Source organism: Cherax quadricarinatus, chromosome 59, assembly GCF_038502225.1.
Source record: "Cherax quadricarinatus isolate ZL_2023a chromosome 59, ASM3850222v1, whole genome shotgun sequence".
Classification (NCBI taxonomy): Eukaryota; Metazoa; Arthropoda; class Malacostraca; order Decapoda; family Parastacidae; genus Cherax; species Cherax quadricarinatus.
Window position 1 is genome coordinate 12,290,371 of NC_091350.1, and position 22,638 is coordinate 12,313,008.

At 41.0% G+C, this 22,638-nt stretch overlaps 1 protein-coding gene across 5 annotated transcripts in view; it reads right to left on the bottom strand.

Moving 5' to 3' along the window:
- Positions 1 to 22,638, bottom strand: part of LOC138854438 (neuronal acetylcholine receptor subunit alpha-4-like) — a 467,533-nt gene that overhangs the window by 58,354 nt on the left and 386,541 nt on the right. For 3 of the 5 annotated variants that reach the window (XM_070097734.1, XM_070097735.1, XM_070097737.1), the window contains 2 exons: positions 4,608 to 4,760; positions 2,759 to 2,946 (listed from right to left, as the gene is read on the bottom strand). In XM_070097734.1, the coding sequence (XP_069953835.1) occupies positions 2,759 to 2,946; positions 4,608 to 4,760 (341 nt within the window). The remainder of the gene's footprint in view (positions 1 to 2,758; positions 2,947 to 4,607; positions 4,761 to 22,638) is intronic. The other 2 variants (XM_070097736.1, XM_070097738.1) reach the window with 1 other exon arrangement.

Here is a 22,638-nt window from a genome sequence, read left to right on the forward strand (position 1 = left end):
AAGACGGGAATGTATGAAAGTATAGTAGTACCAACACTCTTATATGGGTGTGAAGCTTGGGTTGTAAATGCTGCAGCGAGGAGGCGGTTGGAGGCAGTGGAGATGTCCTGTCTAAGGGCAATGTGTGGTGTAAATATTATGCAGAAAATTCGGAGTGTGGAAATTAGGTGTGGAGTTAATAAAAGTATTAGTCACAGGACTGAGAGGGGTTGTTGAGGTGGTTTGGTCATTTAGAGAGAATGGATCAAAGTAGAATGACATGGAGAGCGTACAAATCTGTAGGGGAAGGAAGGCGGGGTAGGGGTCGTCCTCGAAAAGGTTGGAGGGAGGGGGTAAAGGAGGTTTTGTGGGCGAGGGGCTTGGACTTCCAGCAAGGGTGCGTGAGCGTGTTAGATAGGAGTGAATGGAGACGAATGATATTTGGGACCTGACGGGCTGTTGGAGTGTGAGCAGGGTAATATTTAGTGAAGGGATTCAGGGAAACCGGTTATTTTTTGTAGCCGGACTTGAGTCCTGGAAATGGGAAGTACAATGCCTGCACTTTAAAGGAGGGGTTTGGGATATTGGCAGTTTGGAGGGATATGTTGTGTATCTTTATATGTAAATACTTCTGAACTGTTGTATTCTGAGCACCTCTGCAAAAACAGTGATTATGTGTGAGTGAGGTGAAAGTGTTGAATGATGATGAAAGTATTTTCTTTTTTAGGATTTTCTTTCTTTTTGGGTCACCCTGCCTCGGTGGGAGACGGCCGACTTGTTATATATATATATATATATATATATATATATATATATATATATATATATATATATATATATATATATATATATATATAAATTACTAAATTTAAAAAGAGAAACTTTCGTTTTTCTTTTTGGGCCACCCTGCCTTGGTGGGATACGGCCGGTTTGTTGAAAAAAAAAAGTATATATATATATATATATATATATATATATATATATATATATATATTTCGTGCCGAATATGTAAAACTGGTCAATTAGCAAGAACTCATTTAAAATTAAGTCCTTTCTAAAATTTTCTCTTATACGTTTTAAGATATATTTTTTCATTAATATTGAAGTAAAAATTTATAATTTTGCACGAAAGGAACTTAGAAAACTTACCTAACCTTATTATAAAAAGCGCAATTTATTTTAGCCTAACCCAACTAAATATATTTTAGATTTGTTTACAATAATTTAATACTAAACAAACACAGTGAAATATATTTTTTTCGTTAGGTTCAGAATGATTTTGGCGAAATTCTTGTATACACAAATTTTCACTTGTCTTATATGGCAAGATGAACGTTGCTATTTAAGCCAAGATCGCAAGTTCTGCCTACTCGGCACGACATATATATATATATATATATATATATATATATATATATATATATATATATATATATATATATATATATATATATATATATATATATATATGTATATGTATATATATATATATATATATATATGTATATATATATATGTACATATATATGTATATATATACAAATAACCTGCAGATAAAAGAGATAAGCTTACGACGACGTTTCGGTCCGACTTGGACCATTTACAAAGTCATAGTGTGACTGTAAATGGTCCAAATCGGACCGAAACGTCGTCGTAAGCTTCTCTCTTTTATGTGCGGGTTATTTGTGTATCGTTCCAGTCACGGTATTGTGCCTTCTTGTGTTATATATATATATATATATATATATATATATATATATATATATATATATATATATATATATATATATATATATATATATATATATATTCTTCCTTTCTTTCAACACACCGGCCGTATCCCACTGAGGCAGGGTGGCACAAAAGGAAAAACGAAAGTTTCTCCTTTTACATTTAGTAATATATACAGGAGAAGAGGTTACTAGCCCCTTGCTCCTGGCATTTTAGTTGCCTCTTACAACACGCATGGCTTACGGAGGAAGAATTCTGTTCCACTTCCCCATGGAGATAAGAGGAAATAAACAACAAGAACAAGAACTAGTAAGAAAATATTAGAAAACCCAGAGGGGTGTGTATATATATGCTTGTACATGTATGTGTAGTGTGACCTAAGTGTAAGTAGTAGTAGCAAGACGTACCTGAAATCTGGCATGTTTATGAGACAGAAAAATGGACACCAGCAATCCTACCATCATGTAAAACAATTACAGGCTTTTGTTTTACACTCACTTGGCAGGACGGTAGTACCTCCCTGGGCGGTTGCTGTCTACCAACCTACTACCTACTATATATATATATATATATATATATATATATATATATATATATATATATATATATATATATATATATATATATATATATATATATGTAAGACTTTAAGCTGGACAAGACATTGGGGTGCGCAAGTGTTTGGCTAATTATTATTATTATTATTATTATTATTATTATTATTATTATATGTTAAATTCTAGGAAAATCAAAATAAAATATGTAAAGCAGACTTTCTTTAGAGACTAGAAAGAATGTGTATCTACACTTTCATTTGTGTTGATGTGTGTATGTGTGTTAGTTACCATTTTGTCCTAGGCACATGTCGATTAGACACTAGGCCTGGTGTGTGTGTGTGTGTGTGTGTGTGTGTGTGTGTGTGTGTGTGTGTGTGTGTGTGTGTGTGTGTGTCTGTGTCAGTCTGTATGAGTGTGTGTTGCACAACATAGTACTGTATATCCGACAAGAGAGAGAGAGAGAAGAGACAGAGGTGAGAACTCTCCCTCACCTCCCAGCTCACGAGACCTACGAGAGACTTGTAGTTGTTGAGGCAGAGACACGTAGAGAGGCAGATGAGAGGTCTCTTGAGGCAGGAAGGTAGACCTGAGGTGTGAGGGTCCCTGGCCAGCCTGGTAGACACAGCAGCTACCACCACACTACCAACAACCAGCAGTAGCTGCTCACACACCAGCTCAACTACCAGAGTAATAATACATAAAGAATAAGTCACAATACCGTGATTGCAACAATACACAAATAACCCGCACATTGGAGGGACAAACTTATGACGACGTTTCGCTCCGACTTGGACAATTAACTAGTGGTCATAACTTTGTTTCTGCTATATGTGGGTTATTAGTATATTAAAACAATACATTATTATAATAATGTTGGTAAAAAGATACAAGTGCAACTAATGGGACATTTTATTGTCATAACGTTTTCCACCAAGGCAGGGTGGCCCGAAAAAGAAAAACTTTCATCATCACTCACTCCATCACTGTCTTGCCAGAGGCATGCTTACACTACAGTTTTCGCTCCACCCTCTCTACATATCCAAACCATCTCAATAACCCATCCTTAGCCCTGTTGATAATAGTTTTGGTAATCCCGCACCTCCACACCTCAAACTACGGAGTCTCTGCATTATATTCACACCACACATTGCCCTCAGGCATGACATCTCCACTGCCTGCAGCCTTCTCCTTGTTGCAACATTCACAACCCATGCCTCAAACCCATACAAGAGCATTGGTATAACTATACTCTCATACAGTCCCCTCTTTGCTTCCATGGATAAAGTTCTTTGTCTCCACAGACTCCTCAGTGCACCACTCACCTTTTTTCCCTCGTTAATTCTGTGATTCACCTCATCCTTCATAGGCCCATCTACTGACACATCCACTCCCAAATATTTGAACACATTCACCTCTTCCATACTCTCTCCCTCCAATCTGATATCCAATCTTCCGTTTTAATTACCTTCTTTTACATGAACTACCAAACTCATCCACCAACCTCTGCAACTTCTCTTCAGAATCCCCCAAAAGAACAATGTCATCAGCAAAGAGCAACTGTGACAACTCCCACTTCGTGTTAGATTCTTTATCTTTTAACCCCACATCTCTTGCCAACACCCGAGCACTCACTTCTCTTACAACTCCATCTATAAATATATTGGACAACCATGGTGGCATCACACATCCTTGTCTAAGGCCTACTTTTACTGGGAAATAATCTCCCTCTCTCCTACACACTCTAACCTGAGCCTCACTATCCTCGTAAAAACTTTTCACTGCTTTCAATAACCTACCTCCTATTCCATACATTTGCAACATCTGCCACATTGGCCCCCTATCGACCCTATCATATGCCTTTTTCAACTCCACGAATGCCACATATACCTCTTTACCCTTATCTAAATACTGTTCACCTATGTGTCACTACAAACACTTGGTCTACACACCACCTACCCTTCCTAAAGCCTCCTTGTTCATCTGCTATCCTGTTCTCCATCTTACTCTTAATTCTTTCAATAATAACTCTACCATACACTTTACCAGGTATACTCAACAGACTTATTCCCAAAAAGTTTTTACACTCTTTTTTGTCCCCTTTGCCTTTATACAAAGGAACTATGCATGCTCTCTTCCATACATTTATTAAATAAAAACACTAACCACTCCAAAACGATATCGCCACCTGCCTTTAACATTTCTATCTTTATCCCATCAATCCCAGCTGCCTTACCTACTTTCATTCTACTCACTGCCCCACACACCTCCCCCACACACCTCCCCCACACATCTCCCCCACACTCACAACTGCTGCAGTATAAAATTTGTGATTGAACTTACTGATGAGAGGTGTGTGTGAGGGAGCGTGGGTGATGACGTTGGAGGTGTAGGCCAGGAACAACACGTCCAGGATGAGACACAATCCTCCGAAGATGATCTTCTCCCCGGCACAAGGTGGCAGCAGGAACAACACGAACGTCAGTATACTCAGACCTGCACAGGTAACACACAACACTTCAAAATTCAAAACACTGGAATGCCGGAGGCTCGAACGTCCTGCCGTACTTAAATATAATACTCTAATTATTATAGGCAACTTGGGACTAGAATTACAAAGTATTTAATACTAGAAACACATGACTCCAATGGAAATAAGTCACTGTGTCTGACTTTTTTGGGTTATCCTGGCTCCTCTACACATATGCTGATATGTATGATCATCTATGTAACTGTATTTGTGTATACCTGAATAAACTTACTTACTTGCCTATATATACTGGTTTCCTGGTCGCTACATCGAGGATAAAGAGGTTTCAGTCCAAGGAAGGGGAGCGTTACTACTATTCTATGGATCAAGGCACTTTGAAGGTAAAATAACTCTTATGTACCAGCCAACTCGATACATTTTAGAAACTTAATTGAGAGCCAAGAGTTAGTCAAGCTCTTCATATAGTGAGACGGAAAATGTTGCGTGGGACTGTTTGAGAATCTCTCTCTCTCTCCCTCTCTCTCTCTCTCTCTCTCTCTCTCTCTCTCTCTCTCTCTCTCTCTCTCTCCCTGTGCATACATACATACATATCAATAACAACATTGCGACTAGCCAGGGGATCGAACCCGTGTTGTTGTAGCCCAGTGGGTTAGAGCGTCGTTAATTTTCGCTCACCTAAAGTCGGGCTAAAACAACACGGGTTCGATCCCCCGGCTAGTCACAGTGTTGTTATTGATCAAATACCACTTGTTCGTGGTTATAATAATAGGTAAAACTTGCGATTTTGGCTGAAATAGCAACGCTTTTCTTGCCGATTAAGGTAAGCGAAAATTTGTGTATGAAATAATTTCGCAAAAATCGTTCTGAACCTAACGAAAAAAATATATTTCATTGTGTTTGTTAATTATTAAATTATTGTAAACTTATATAAAATATATTTAGCTGGATTAGGATAAATTAAATTGCGCTTGTTATAATAAGGTTAGCTAAGTTTTCTGAGGTTATTTTGGTACAAAATTATTAATGTTTACATTAACATAAATGAAAAAATATATCTTTAAACGCTTAAGAGAAAGTTTTATAATGAAATTAATTTTAAATGAGTTCTTGCTAATTGATATATATATATATATATATATATATATATATATATATATATATATATATATATATATATATATATATATATATATATATATATAATGGGGTCACATCTGGTGCAAATTGTGGGATCCTTAGCCTCAGAGAAGTGGATAAAAAGGCTTCGAGAAAGAATAATTTGATTTCTCCCTGAAGCCATTTGAATATTCCACTTCCCCTACCACACCATCTTTTCATTCTTTTTCACCAATAGGTATATTTTATTACATAATATGGTACAAAAGATTTAAGAGATGCAATGTTGACATATACAGTACACGAGGGGTACATGAGATACATGTCTAGTACATATTGTTACGTGTTTATCACTGATTATAATGCGAAAATCTCGTCCAGCTCCTCAGAGCTGGGGCGCGTGCCAAAGATACAAAAGGCATTACCCCTCTGAACCACAGCACTGAGTCGCTGGATTAGAAAACTAGCCTCCTGGGATTCCTAGTTACCCCGATGAGTCTTTTGCCCAGCTCCTTAAGGACCTTAGATCCACTCTTTCCCCATGAGCCAAGGGTTTCCGAGCCTATGGGAACATACATATAATGATTGGCAAAATAGTTCTCTATATTTTCTAGACTTTTGGGATTCCCTGAAGCTGGCAGCTGCCCCTCCTTCCTCTCTGGTGTATTGGAGATAGTTATCAGCCAAGGTTGATGCACATGTATAGTCCCACACCACCTGCTTACCGTCTGTCCAGGCTTGAAGGGTGATACTATCTGGAAGTTTTTAGCTGCCATTAGATCTGCATAGTTGAGGTGGCGCCCTTATTGCTGGGCATCTGGGTGTTGTGAGGCTCCTCTTGATAATGTTATTAACCTCTTCATGTCTTGCAATCTTTCCCTCGGATTTATGGCACACAAGACCATGGTACCCGAGTCGGTCTGCTGCTTCACTGCCGCAAATACACCTGTGTTCGGCGAGAATAGAGGTGGCAAGTCGACGGGCAACACCAATGTGAATGGTCTATGGGTCGACTCGTGTGCCAAGGCTGGAGTTGGGAACAGCCAACAGAAAGTCCCCTGCATGAGGAGCTCTCACTGCCAGGAGACGGGCTCTATCCGTCTCCGACACACTGAAGAATTGTTGAAGCTATGTTCTCCACTAGGGCCATCCCAGTGTGACTGTAGTTGTAAAGTAAAAGGACACAAGTGCAACTAATGTGACATTTATTGTGGCAACGTTTCGCTCTCCAGGAGCTTTATCAAGCCATTACGTAATGGCTTGATAAAGCTCCTGGAGAGCGAAACGTTGCCACAATAAATGTCACATTAGTTGCACTTGTGTCCTTTTACTTTACATATTGTCGGTAATTCTACCAACTTTATTTCAGTGACTGTAGTTGTTGGGGGCGCAGGTCTAGTTTCAGAGCCCGTTAGATTATCCCAGATCATGGCTCCAACGAGCTTTTGGTCATGGGCTCCAGTCTTGTCCCTAAAATGTTCAGGGGAATTGCTGCTACAAGCCCTCTGGATGTCATGCATGAGGACAGGAAAGCAGGTAGCGCAATCTGTGGTGACTTGCGGACACCAATGCCTCCTAGTCTGACTGGAAGTGTACCTTGGTTCCACTGCCCGTCTTCTAGAGTAAGGTTAAGTACTTTCGTAAAAATCTGCCTCAGAATACTGTCATATTCGTGCAGTATAGGGTTATCATATGAAGGTGCACATCTTAGGAAATATGTCAACCTGGGCAGACTCAAGCACTTTGTGAGAAGATACAAGGCATCATCCGTGTCAAGATTGCCTATTCGTTGTTCCATATATATATATATATATATATATATATATATATATATATATATATATATATATATATATATATATATATATATATATATATATATTTATATATATATATATATATATATATATATATATATATATATATATATATATATATATATATATATATATATATATATATGCAATAAGATCACAGTAAACAGGTGATTTCAAAATATGCAAAACAACCACTCTGAAAAAATAGAGAAATCACCTGTTTACTGTGATCTTATTGCATATATATATATATATATATATATATATATATATATATATATATATATATATATATATATATATATATATATATATATATATATATATGGAACAACGAATAGGCAATCTTGACACGGATGATGCCTTGTACCTTCTCACAAAGTGCTTGAGTCTGCCCAGGTTGACATATTTCCTAAGATGTGCACCTTCATATGATAACCCTATACTGCACGAATATGACAGTATCCTGAAGCAGATTTTTACGAAAGTACTTAACCTTACTCTAGAAGACGGGCAGTGGAACCAAGCTACACTTCCAGTCAGACTAGGAGGCATTGGTGTCCGCAAGTCACCACAGATTGCGCTACCTGCTTTCCTGTCCTCATGCATGACATATAGTTCCTTGATAATTGAGTAGTCACGAAAGCGCTTGGAATTTCTCTATTCTTTCAGAGTGGTTGTTTTGCATATATATATATATATATATATATATATATATATATATATATATATATATATATATATATATATATATATATATATATATATATATATATATATAGGTAGTAGGTTGGTAGACAGCAACCACCCAGGGAAGTACTACCGTCCTGCCAGATGACTGTGAAACAGAAACCTGTAACTGTTTTGCATGATGGTAGGGCATGATGGTAGGATTGCTGGTTTCTTTTTCTGTCTCATAAACACGCTAGATAACAGGAATATCTTGCTACTCCTACTTACACTTTGGTCACACTTCACAGACACGCACATGCATATATATATACATACATCTAGGTTTTTCTCCTTTTTCTAAATAGCTCTTGTTCTTCTTTATTTCTTCTATTGTCCATGGGGAAGTGGAAAAGAATCTTTCCTCCGTAAGCCATGCGTGTCGTATGAGGCGACTAAAATGACGGGAGCAATGGGCTAGTAACCCCTTCTCCTGTAGACATTTACTAAAAAAGAGAAGAAGAAAAACTTTATAAAACTGGGATGCTTAAATGTGCGTGGATGTAGTGCGGATGACAAGAAACAGATGATTGCTGATGTTATGAATGAAAAGAAGTTGGATGTCCTGGCCCTAAGCGAAACAAAGCTGAAGGGGGTAGGGGAGTTTCAGTGGGGGGAAATAAATGGGATTAAATCTGGAGTATCTGAGAGAGTTAGAACAAAGGAAGGGGTAGCAGTAATGTTAAATGATCAGTTATGGAAGGAGAAAAGAGAATATGAATGTGTAAATTCAAGAATTATGTGGATTAAAGTAAAGGTTGGATGCGAAAAGTGGGTCATAATAAGCGTGTATGCACCTGGAGAAGAGAGGAATGTAGAGGAGAGAGAGAGATTTTGGGAGATGTTAAGTGAATGTATAGGAGCCTTTGAACCAAGTGAGAGAGTAATTGTGGTAGGGGACCTGAATGCTAAAGTAGGAGAAACTTTTAGAGAGGGTGTGGTAGGTAAGTTTGGGGTGCCAGGTGTAAATGATAATGGGAGCCCTTTGATTGAACTTTGTATAGAAAGGGGTTTAGTTATAGGTAATACATATTTTAAGAAAAAGAGGATAAATAAGTATACAAGATATGATGTAGGGCGAAATGACAGCAGTTTGTTGGATTATGTATTGGTAGATAAAAGACTGTTGAGTAGACTTCAGGATGTACATGTTTATAGAGGGGCCACAGATATATCAGATCACTTTCTAGTTGTAGCTACACTGAGAGTAAAAGATAGATGGGATACAAGGAGAATAGAAGCATCAGGGAAGAGAGAGGTGAAGGTTTATAAACTAAAAGAGGAGGCAGTTAGGGTAAGATATAAACAGCTATTGGAGGATAGATGGGCAAATGAGAGCATAGGCAATGGGGTCGAAGAGGTATGGGGTAGGTTTAAAAATGTAGTGTTAGAGTGTTCAGCAGAAGTTTGTGGTTACAGAAAAGTGGGTGCGGGAGGGAAGAGGAGCGATTGGTGGAATGATGATGTAAAGAGAGTAGTAAGGGAGAAAAAGTTAGCATATGAGAAGTTTTTACAAAGTAGAAGTGATGCAAGGAGGGAAGAGTATATGGAGAAAAAAAGAGAGGTTAAGAGAGTGGTGAAGCAATGTAAAAAGAGAGCAAATGAGAGAGTGGGTGAGATGTTATCAACAAATTTTGTTGAAAATAAAAAAAAGTTTTGGAGTGAGATTAACAAGTTAAGGAAGCCTAGAGAACAAATGGATTTGTCAGTTAAAAATAGGAGAGGAGAGTTATTAAATGGAGAGGTAGAGGTATTGGGAAGATGGAGGGAATATTTTGAGGAATTGTTAAATGTTGATGAAGATAGGGAAGCTGTGATTTCGTGTATAGGGCAAGGAGGAATAACATCTTGCAGGAATGAGGAAGAGCCAGTTGTGAGTGTGGAGGAAGTTCGTGAGGCAGTAGGTAAAATGAAAGGGGGTAAGGCAGCCGGGATTGATGGGATAAAGATAGAAATGTTAAAAGCAGGTGGGGATATAGTTTTGGAGTGGTTGGTGCAATTATTTAATAAATGTATGGAAGAGGGTAAGGTACCTAGGGATTGGCAGAGAGCATGCATAGTTCCTTTGTATAAAGGCAAAGGGGATAAAAGAGAGTGCAAAAATTATAGGGGGATAAGTCTGTTGAGTATACCTGGTAAAGTGTATGGTAGAGTTATTATTGAAAGAATTAAGAGTAAGACGGAGAATAGGATAGCAGATAAACAAGGAGGCTTTAGGAAAGGTAGGGGGTGTGTGGACCAGGTGTTTACAGTGAAACATATAAGTGAACAGTATTTAGATAAGGCTAAAGAGGTCTTTGTGGCATTTATGGATTTGGAAAAGGCGTATGACAGGGTGGATAGGGGGGCAATGTGGCAGATGTTGCAGGTGTATGGTGTAGGAGGTAGGTTACTGAAAGCAGTGAAGAGTTTTTACGAGGATAGTGAGGCTCAAGTTAGAGTATGTAGGAAAGAGGGAAATTATTTCCCAGTAAAAGTAGGCCTTAGACAAGAATGTGTGATGTCACCGTGGTTGTTTAATATATTTATAGATGGGGTTGTAAGAGAAGTGAATGCGAGGGTCTTGGCAAGAGGCATGGAGTTAAAAGATAAAGAATCACACATAAAGTGGGAGTTGTCACAGTTGCTCTTTGCTGATGACACTGTGCTCTTGGGAGATTCTGAAGAGAAGTTGCAGAGATTGGTGGATGAATTTGGTAGGGTGTGCAAAAGAAGAAAATTAAAGGTGAATACAGGAAAGAGTAAGGTTATGAGGATAACAAAAAGATTAGGTGATGAAAGATTGGATATCAGATTGGAGGGAGAGAGTATGGAGGAGGTGAATGTATTCAGATATTTGGGAGTGGACGTGTCAGCGGATGGGTCTATGAAAGATGAAGTGAATCATAGAATTGATGAGGGGAAAAGGGTGAGTGGTGCACTTAGGAGTCTGTGGAGACAAAGAACTTTGTCCTTGGAGGCAAAGAGGGGAATGTATGGGAGTATAGTTTTACCAACGCTCCTATATGGGTGTGAAGCATGGGTGATGAATGTTGCAGCGAGGAGAAGGCTGGAGGCAGTGATGTCATGTCTGAGGGCAATGTGTGGTGTGAATATAATGCAGAGAATTCGTAGTTTGGAAGTTAGGAGGAGGTGCGGGATTACCAAAACTGTTGTCCAGAGGGCTGAGGAAGAGTTGTTGAGGTGGTTCGGACATGTAGAGAGAATGGAGCGAAACAGAGTGACTTCAAGAGTGTATCAGTCTGTAGTGGAAGGAAGGCGGGGTAGGGGTCGGCCTAGGAAAGGTTGGAGGGAGGGGGTAAAGGAGGTTTTGTGTGCGAGGGGCTTGGACTTCCAGCAGGCATGCGTGAGCGTGTTTGATAGGAGTGAATGGAGACAAATGGTTTTTAATACTTGACGTGCTGTTGGAGTGTGAGCAAAGTAACATTTATGAAGGGGTTCAGGGAAACTGGCAGGCCGGACTTGAGTCCTGGAGATGGGAAGTACAGTGCCTGCACTCTGAAGGAGGGGTGTTAATGTTGCAGTTTAAAAACTGTAGTGTAAAGCACCCTTCTGGCAAGACAGTGATGGAGTGAATGATGGTGAAAGTTTTTCTTTTTCGGGCCACCCTGCCTTAGTGGGAATCGGCCAGTGTGATAATAAAATAATAAAATAAAATATATATATATATATATATATATATATATATATATATATATATATATATATATATATATATATATATATATATATATACACACACACACACATTTACTTTAATTTTATTTTCATTTCCTTTCCGAGAGAGAGAGGGAGAGAGAGAGAGAGAGAGAGAGAGAGAGAGAGAGAGAGAGAGAGAGAGAGAGAGAGAGAGAGAGAGAGAGAGAGAGAGAGAGAGATATGCGTCCAACATGTCCACTTTTTGCTTCAAAAACATAATACTCGTTGAGTCATGTTACTGACACACGTCAACAAAATTTAATAATATATACAGTGTTAATAATATATAAATATTTTTAAAGCAAAAAGTAGTCAGTTTAATTTGAGTACTGATAGTAAATGATTGTGTGGTGATACCTAGTGTGAGGCTCAAGTTAGAGTATGTAGGAAAGAGGGAAATTTTTTCCCAGTAAAAGTAGGATTGTATGGTGATACCTGGTGATTGTGTGTTGATACCTGGTGGAGATATTGGAAGGGTGTGGTGATACCTGGTGATTGTGTGGTGATACCTGGTTATAGTCAGTTTAATTTGAGTACTGTGTGGTGCTACCTGGTGAGTGTGTGGTGATACCTGGTGATTGTGTGGTGATACCTGGTGATTGTGTGGTGATACCTGGTGATTGTGTGGTGATACCTGGTTATTGTGTGGTGATACCTGGTTATTGTGTGTTGATACCTGGTTATTGTGTGGTGATACCTGGTGATTGTGTGGTGATACCTGGTTATTGTGTGGTGATACCTGGTGATTGTGTGGTGATACCTGGTGATTGTGTGGTGATACCTGGTTATTGTGTGGTGATACCTGGTGATTGTGTGGTGATACCTGGTTATTGTGTGGTGATACCTGGTTATTGTGTGGTGATACCTGGTTATTGTGTGGTGATACCTGGTTATTGTGTGGTGATACCTGGTTAATGTGTGGTGATACCTGGTGATTGTGTTGATACCTGGTGATTGTGTGGTGATACCTGGTTATTGTGTGGTGATACCTGGTGATTGTGTGATGATACCTGGTGATTGTGTGATGATACCTGGTGATTGTGTGATGATACCTGGTGATTGTGTGGTGATACCTGGTGATTGTGTGGTGATACCTGGTGATTGTGTGGTGATACCTGGTTATTGTGTGGTGATACCTGGTGATTGTGTGGTGATACCTGGTGATTGTGTGGTGATATCTGGTGATTGTGTGGTGATACCTGGTGATTGTTTGGTGATACCTGGTTATTGTGTGGTGATACCTGGTGATTGTGTGGTGATACCTGGTGATTGTGTGATGATACCTGGTGATTGTGTGATGATACCTGGTGATTGTGTGGTGATACCTGGTGATTGTGCGATGATACCTGGTGATTGTGTGATGATACCTGGTGATTGTGTGGTGATACCTGGTGATTGTGTGGTGATACCTGGTGATTGTGTGATGATACCTGGTGATTGTGTGGTGATACCTGGTTAATGTGTGGTGATACATGGTGATTGTGTGGTGATACCTGGTTATTGTGTGGTGATACCTGGTGATTGTGTGGTGATACCTGGTGATTGTGTGGTGATACCTGGTGATTGTGTGGTGATACCTGGTTATTGTGTGGTGATACCTGGTGATTGTGTGGTGATACCTGGTGATTGTGTGATGATACCTGGTGATTGTGTGATGATACCTGGTGATTGTGTGGTGATACCTGGTGATTGTGCGATGATACCTGGTGATTGTGTGATGATACCTGGTGATTGTGTGGTGATACCTGGTTATTGTGTGGTGATACCTGTTGATTGTGTGGTGATACCTGGTTATTGTGTGATGATACCTGGTGATTGTGTGGTGATACCTGGTTATTGTGTGGTGATACCTGGTTATTGTGTGGTGATACCTGGTTGTGTGGTGATACCTGGTGATTGTGTGGTGATTCCTGGTGATTGTGTGGTGATACCTGGTGATTGTGTGGTGATACCTGGTTATTGTGTGGTGATACCTGGTGATTGTGTGGTGTTACCCAGCTATTGTGTGGTGATGCCTGGTGATTGTGTGGTGATACCTGTTGATTGTGTGGTGATACCTGGATGATTTGAATAGACTGACGCAATGGTCGGAGAAGTGGCAGATGCAGTTTAATATTGACAAATGCAAAGTTCTAAATGTTGGACAGGTAAATAACCATGCCACATATAAACTAAATAATGTAGATCTTAATACTACTGATTGTGAAAAGGATTTAGGAGTTCTGGTTAGCAGTAATCTAAAACCAAGACAACAGTGCATTAGTGTTCGCAATAAAGCTAACAGAATTCTTGGCTTCATATCTAGAAGTATAAATAATAGAAGTCCTCAGGTTGTTCTTCAACTCTATACATCCTTGGTTAGGCCTCATTTAGACTATGCTGTTCAGTTCTGGTCACCGTATTACAGTATGGATATAAATGCTCTTGAAAACGTACAGAGGAGGATGACAGAGATGATGCCATGTATCATAAATCTTCCCTATGAGGATAGACTTAAGGCCCTGAATCTGCACTCTAGAAAGGCGTAGAATTAGGGGGGATATAATCGAGGTGTATAAATGGAAAGCAAGAATAAATAAAGGGGATGTAAATAGTGTGCTGAAAATTTCCAGCCAAGACAGGACTCGCAGCAATGGTTTCAGTTTGATAAATTCAGATTCAGGAAGGATATAGGAAAGCACTGGCTTGGTAATAGAGTTGTGGATGAGTGGAACAAACTCCCGAGTACAGTTATTCAGGCTAAAATGCTGTGTAGTTTTATAAATAGGTTAGATAAATGCATGAGTGGGTGTGGGTGGGTGTGAGTTGGACCTGACTAGCTTGTGCTGCTGGGTCTGGTGCAGTGATCCATCCTTGAGTGGAGGTGACCAGACTGGGTGGGTCATTGGGCTAATCCTGGGGGGGTCATTGGTCTAATCCGGGGGGGGGGACATGGACCTGCTCCGCATGGGTCAGTAGGCCTGTTGCAGTGTTCCTTCTTTCTTATGTTCTTATGATACCTGGTGATTGTGTGTAAACTGGGAACTGTAAATGATATACATTAAAGGAACAAGAAGTATCACAAGATGTGTAACCAAGTGTGTGAAGGTAAGTAACAGTTTTTACAGCTTCCTTGCCATGTTATATGTCCGTGAGAGTCAAAGATAGATAAGATTGGCGGTGCAGAACACTGAAGATTCATCCGTATCCCACACTTGTGCTATAAGGGTAATATTTGCCTGCACCGCGGATGTCTGTCATCCTGTGTTCCACACTGGTGTAACAGAATGGTAGTACCTGCCTGGATGGTTGTCTACCATCCTGTGTTCCACACTGGTGTAACAGAATGGTAGTACCTGCCTGGATGGTTGTTGTCTACCATCCTGTGTTCCACACTGGTGTAACAGAATGGTAGTACCTGCCTGGATGGTTGTTGTCTACCATCCTGTGTTCCACACTGGTGTAACAGGATGGTAGTACCTGCCTGGATGGTTGTCTACCATCCTGTGTTCCATAATAGTATAACAGGATGGTAGTACCTTCCTGGATGGTTGTTGTCTACCATCCTGTGTTCCATAATGGTATAACAGGATGGTAGTACCTTCCTGAATGGTTGATGTCTACCATCCTGTGTTCCACAATGGTATAACAGGATGGTAGTACCTTCCTGAATGGTTGATGTCTACCATCCTGTGTTCCATAATGGTATAACAGGATGGTAGTACCTTCCTGGATGGTTGTTGTCTACCATCCTGTGTTCCATAATGGTATAACAGGATGGTAGTACCTTCCTGGATGGTTGTTGTCTACCATCCTGTGTTCCATAATGGTATAACAGGATGGTAGTACCTTCCTGAATGGTTGATGTCTACCATCCTGTGTTCCATAATGGTATAACAGGATGGTAGTACCTTCCTGGATAGTTGTTGTCTACCATCCTGTGTTCCATAATGGTATAACAGGATGGTAGTACCTTCCTGAATGGTTGATGTCTACCATCCTGTGTTCCACAATGGTATAACAGGATGGTAGTACCTTCCTGGATGGTTGTTGTCTACCATCCTGTGTTCCATAATGGTATAACAGGATGGTAGTACCTTCCTGGATGGTTGTTGTCTACCATCCTGTGTTCCATAATGGTATAACAGGATGGTAGTACCTTCCTGAATGGTTGATGTCTACCATCCTGTGTTCCACAATGGTATAACAGGATGGTAGTACCTGCCTGGATGGTTGTTGTCTACAACATCAGAACTGAATATTGTGCGAGAATTGTGAAAAATGATAGTTACACGAATTATTAACTGTTAGTGAGGATTGAAAGACGAATGTCATTGATGTCTGAATTGTATTAATTATTGCAGATGGTGATCAAAGGATGTATTGCAATGACCGAGGCAATAATGAATGATTAACTATCATAATTAAAATAATTAACATTATTGACAATTAAAGTAGCAGAGAGAGAGAGAGAGAGAGAGAGAGAGAGATAATAGGTACAGGTAGGTTCGTCTGGACGGGTCCTGGCCCGGGTCTACTCCATGTGGTGACCCGGCATAAGAAACGAGTATTATATAATGGAGGAGTCAGATGGAAGGCCGCGAGGGTGGTAGTAGTAATAATAGTAAAATAACTGGTGAGATGGGCTGGGTTACACAAGGACCTGTCAACATCATGTTACAACAGTCTCAGAATAGGTAATATCTTGTTGATTAGCAGTGTGGATATATTGTAACTTCCGGACTGTTGATGGCTTGTGTTACTGAGAGCAGGTTAGATCAGCCTTTATACACGGTCGCCGTCGTAACATTGTTCAGAACATATCCACTGGTTACTTCATATATTTCTACTTGGGTAATATTCTTGCAAGAATTTGTCCATTGTAGTCATAACGATTAATTTTATCCCCGCTGTTAAGACGAAGATGTGTTAGCTTGAATAAGAGATGAAGGACTGAAGAAGCCACTCGTGGCGAAACGTTTCCTTTAATAAATGTCCTGAACTGTACATAGGTGTCTTTTTCCACATCTTGTCGGTATCACCATACCATTTCCTCATTGAATAAGAGACCCTGGGTTCTGGGTTCTGCCGGAAGAAGCAGAGAAACTGTGTGAACCAATAGCAGCGATCTTCACGAGTGAATGAAACAACGCAGCTGCCAGAGGTCTGGAAGACAGCGAATGTCACCCATAAACGTTTCCTCTGATGGATAACAACACAAATGCAGTGTAGTGTGATCCATTATTGATAACGTTTCGGCCGCATAGTAGGTTTTACCAAGTCACAAACAATTAAAACCCACTGTATGAGCGAAACGTTCGAGTCTTTAACCATCATGTCTGAATTTTATACCATTTCTTAACATGTTTCTTCTGTTTTACAACCGACTGAGCGAATTCTTTTCTTCTTGAAGAGGTATAAAATTCGAGGCAGATTGATCTATTACCTCTGGGTTTACTTAGCATGATTGCTTCTTTCACGTCCCCTTGACTGTGTATTAATGTTCTGCTTCTCTTTAATCACTTCGAGAGTGCCAGTGAGGCAGGTAGCTCCAACAACAGTGCCAGTGAGGCAGGTAGCTCCAACAACAGTGCCAGTGAGGCAGGTAGCTCCAACAACAGTGCCAGTGAGGCAGGTAGCTCCAACAACAGTGCCAGTGAGGCAGGTAGCTCCAACAACAGTGCCAGTGAGGCAGGTAGCTCCAACAACAGTGCCAGTGAGGCAGGTAGCTCCAACAACAGTGCCAGTGAGGCAGGTAGCTCCAACAACAGTGCCAGTGAGGCAGGTAGCTCCAACAACAGTGCCAGTGAGGCAGGTAGCTCCAACAACAGTGCCAGTGAGGCAGGTAGCTCCAACAACAGTGCCAGTGAGGCAGGTAGCTCCAACAACAGTGCCAGTGAGGCAGGTAGCTCCAACAACAGTGCCAGTGAGGCAGGTAGCTCCAACAACAGTGCCAGTGAGGCAGGTAGCTCCAACAACAGTGCCAGTGAGGCAGGTAGCTCCAACAACAGTGCCAGTGAGGCAGGTAGCTCCAACAACAGTGCCAGTGAGGCAGGTAGCTCCAACAACAGTGCCAGTGAGGCAGGTAGCTCCAACAACAGTGCCTGCAAACACTGCTGTATTGATTACAACGTAATATATTAGGAGTTGCTGGTTCAGTTGATCTGCACACTTCAGTGAACTGTGCAGATCAACTGAACCACAGTACACTGAACCACAGATCAACTGAACCACAGATCAACTGAACCACAGATCAACTGAACCACAGATCAACTGAACCACAGATCAACTGAACCACAGATCAACTGAACCACAGATCAACTGAACCACAGATCAACTGAACCACAGATCAACTGAACCACAGATCAACTGAACCACAGTACACTGAACCACAGATCAACTGAACCACAGATCAACTGAACCACAGATCAACTGAACCACAGATCAACTGAACCACAGATCAACTGAACCACAGATCAACTGAACCACAGATCAACTGAACCACAGAGCAACTGAACCACAGATCAACTGAACCACAGATCAACTGAACCACAGATCAACTGAACCACAGATCAACTGAACCACAGATCAACTGAACCACAGATCAACTGAACCACAGATCAACTGAACCACAGTACACTGAACCACAGATCAACTGAACCACAGATCAACTGAACCACAGATCAACTGAACCACAGATCAACTGAACCACAGATCAACTGAACCACAGATCAACTGAACCACAGATCAACTGAACCACAGATCAACTGAACCACAGATCAACTGAACCACAGATCAACTGAACCACAGATCAACTGAACCACAGATCAACTGAACCACAGATCTACTGAACCACAGATCAACTGAACCACAGATCAACTGAACCACAGATCAACTGAACCACAGATCAACTAAACCACAGATCAACTGAACCACAGATCAACTGAACCACAGATCAACTGAACCACAGTACACTGAACCACAGATCAACTGAACCACAGATCAACTGAACCACAGATCAACTGAACCACAGATCAACTGAACCACAGATCAACTGAACCACAGATCAACTGAACCACAGATCAACTGAACCACAGATCAACTGAACCACAGATCAACTGAACCACAGATCTACTGAACCACAGATCAACTGAACCACAGATCAACTGAACCACAGATCAACTGAACCACAGATCAACTGAACCACAGATCAACTGAACCACAGATCAACTGAACCACAGTACACTGAACCACAGATCAACTGAACCACAGATCAACTGAACCACAGATCAACTGAACCACAGATCAACTGAACCACAGATCAACTGAACCACAGATCAACTGAACCACAGATCAACTGAACCACAGATCAACTGAACCACAGAGCAACTGAACCACAGAGCAACTGAACCACAGATCAACTGAACCACAGATCAACTGAACCACAGATCAACTGAACCACAGATCAACTGAACCACAGATCAACTGAACCACAGAGCAACTGAACCACAGAGCAACTGAACCACAGATCAACTGAACCACAGATCAACTGAACCACAGATCAACTGAACCACAGATCAACTGAACCACAGAGCAACTGAACCACAGAGCAACTGAACCACAGATCAACTGAACCACAGATCAACTGAACCACAGATCAACTGAACCACAGATCAACCGAACCACAGATCAACTGAACCACAGATCAACTGAACCACAGTACACTGAACCACAGATCAACTGAACCACAGATCAACTGAACCACAGAGCAACTGAACCACAGTTCAACTGAACCACAGATCAACTGAACCACAGATCAACTGAACCACAGATCAACTGAACCACAGATCAACTGAACCACAGATCAACTGAACCACAGATCAACTGAACCACAGATCAACTGAACCACAGAGCAACTGAACCACAGAGCAACTGAACCACAGATCAACTGAACCACAGATCAACTGAACCACAGATCAACTGAACCACAGATCAACTGAACCACAGAGCAACTGAACCACAGAGCAACTGAACCACAGATCAACTGAACCACAGATCAACTGAACCACAGATCAACTGAACCACAGATCAACCGAACCACAGATCAACTGAACCACAGATCAACTGAACCACAGTACACTGAACCACAGATCAACTGAACCACAGATCAACTGAACCACAGAGCAACTGAACCACAGTTCAACTGAACCACAGATCAACTGAACCACAGATCAACTGAACCACAGATCAACTGAACCACAGATCAACTGAACCACAGATCAACTGAACCACAGATCAACTGAACCACAGAGCAACTGAACCACAGAGCAACTGAACCACAGATCAACTGAACCACAGATCAACTGAACCACAGATCAACTGAACCACAGATCAACTGAACCACAGATCAACTGAACCACAGTACACTGAACCACAGATCAACTGAACCACAGATCAACTGAACCACAGAGCAACTGAACCACAGTTCAACTGAACCACAGATCAACTGAACCACAGATCAACTGAACCACAGATCAACTGAACCACAGATCAACTGAACCACAGATCAACTGAACCACAGTTCAACTGAACCACAGAGCAACTGAACCACAGATCAACTGAACCACAGTTCAACTGAACCACAGATCAACTGAACCACAGAGCAACTGAACCACAGATCAACTGAACCACAGTTCAACTGAACCACAGATCAACTGAACCACAGAGCAACTGAACCACAGATCAACTGAACCACAGTTCAACTGAACCACAGATCAACTGAACCACAGATCAACTGAACCACAGATCAACTGAACCACAGAGCAACTGAACCACAGTTCAACTGAACCACAGATCAACTGAACCACAGATCAACTGAACCACAGTTCAACTGAACCACAGATCAACTGAACCACAGATCAACTGAACCACAGATCAACTGAACCACAGAGCAACTGAACCACAGTTCAACTGAACCACAGATCAACTGAACCACAGATCAACTGAACCACAGTTCAACTGAACCACAGATCAACTGAACCACAGATCAACTGAACCACAGATCAACTGAACCACAGTTCAACTGAACCACAGATCAACTGAACCACAGATCAACTGAACCACAGATCAACTGAACCACAGATCAACTGAACCACAGATCAACTGAACCACAGATCAACTGAACCACAGATCAACTGAACCACAGATCAACTGAACCACAGATCAACTGAACCACAGATCAACTGAACCACAGATCAACTGAACCACAGATCAACTGAACCACAGATCAACTGAACCACAGATCAACTGAACCACAGATCAACTGAACCACAGATCAACTGAACCACAGATCAACTGAACCACAGATCTACTGAACCACAGATCAACTGAACCACAGATCAACTGAACCACAGATCAACTGAACCACAGATCAACTGAACCACAGATCTACTGAACCACAGATCAACTGAACCACAGTTCAACTGAACCACAGATCAACTGAACCACAGATCAACTGAACCACAGATCAACTGAACCACAGATCAACTGAACCACAGATCAACTGAACCACAGATCAACTGAACCACAGATCAACTGAACCACAGATCAACTGAACCACAGATCAACTGAACCACAGATCAACTGAACCACAGATCAACTGAACCACAGATCAACTGAACCACAGTTCAACTGAACCACAGATCAACTGAACCACAGATCAACTGAACCACAGTTCAACTGAACCACAGATCAACTGAACCACAGATCAACTGAACCACAGATCAACTGAACCACAGATCAACTGAACCACAGATCAACTGAACCACAGTTCAACTGAACCACAGATCAACTGAACCACAGATCAACTGAACCACAGATCAACTGAACCACAGATCTACTGAACCACAGATCAACTGAACCACAGATCAACTGAACCACAGATCAACTGAACCACAGATCAACTGAACCACAGATCTACTGAACCACAGATCAACTGAACCACAGTTCAACTGAACCACAGATCAACTGAACCACAGATCAACTGAACCACAGATCAACTGAACCACAGATCAACTGAACCACAGATCAACTGAACCACAGATCAACTGAACCACAGATCAACTGAACCACAGATCAACTGAACCACAGATCAACTGAACCACAGATCAACTGAACCACAGATCAACTGAACCACAGATCAACTGAACCACAGTTCAACTGAACCACAGATCAACTGAACCACAGATCAACTGAACCACAGATCAACTGAACCACAGATCAACTGAACCACAGATCAACTGAACCACAGATCAACTGAACCACAGTTCAACTGAACCACAGATCAACTGAACCACAGATCAACTGAACCACAGAGCAACTGAACCACAGATCAACTGAACCACAGATCAACTGAACCACAGATCAACTGAACCACAGATCAACTGAACCACAGATCAACTGAACCACAGAGCAACTGAACCACAGATCAACTGAACCACAGTTCAACTGAACCACAGATCAACTGAACCACAGATCAACTGAA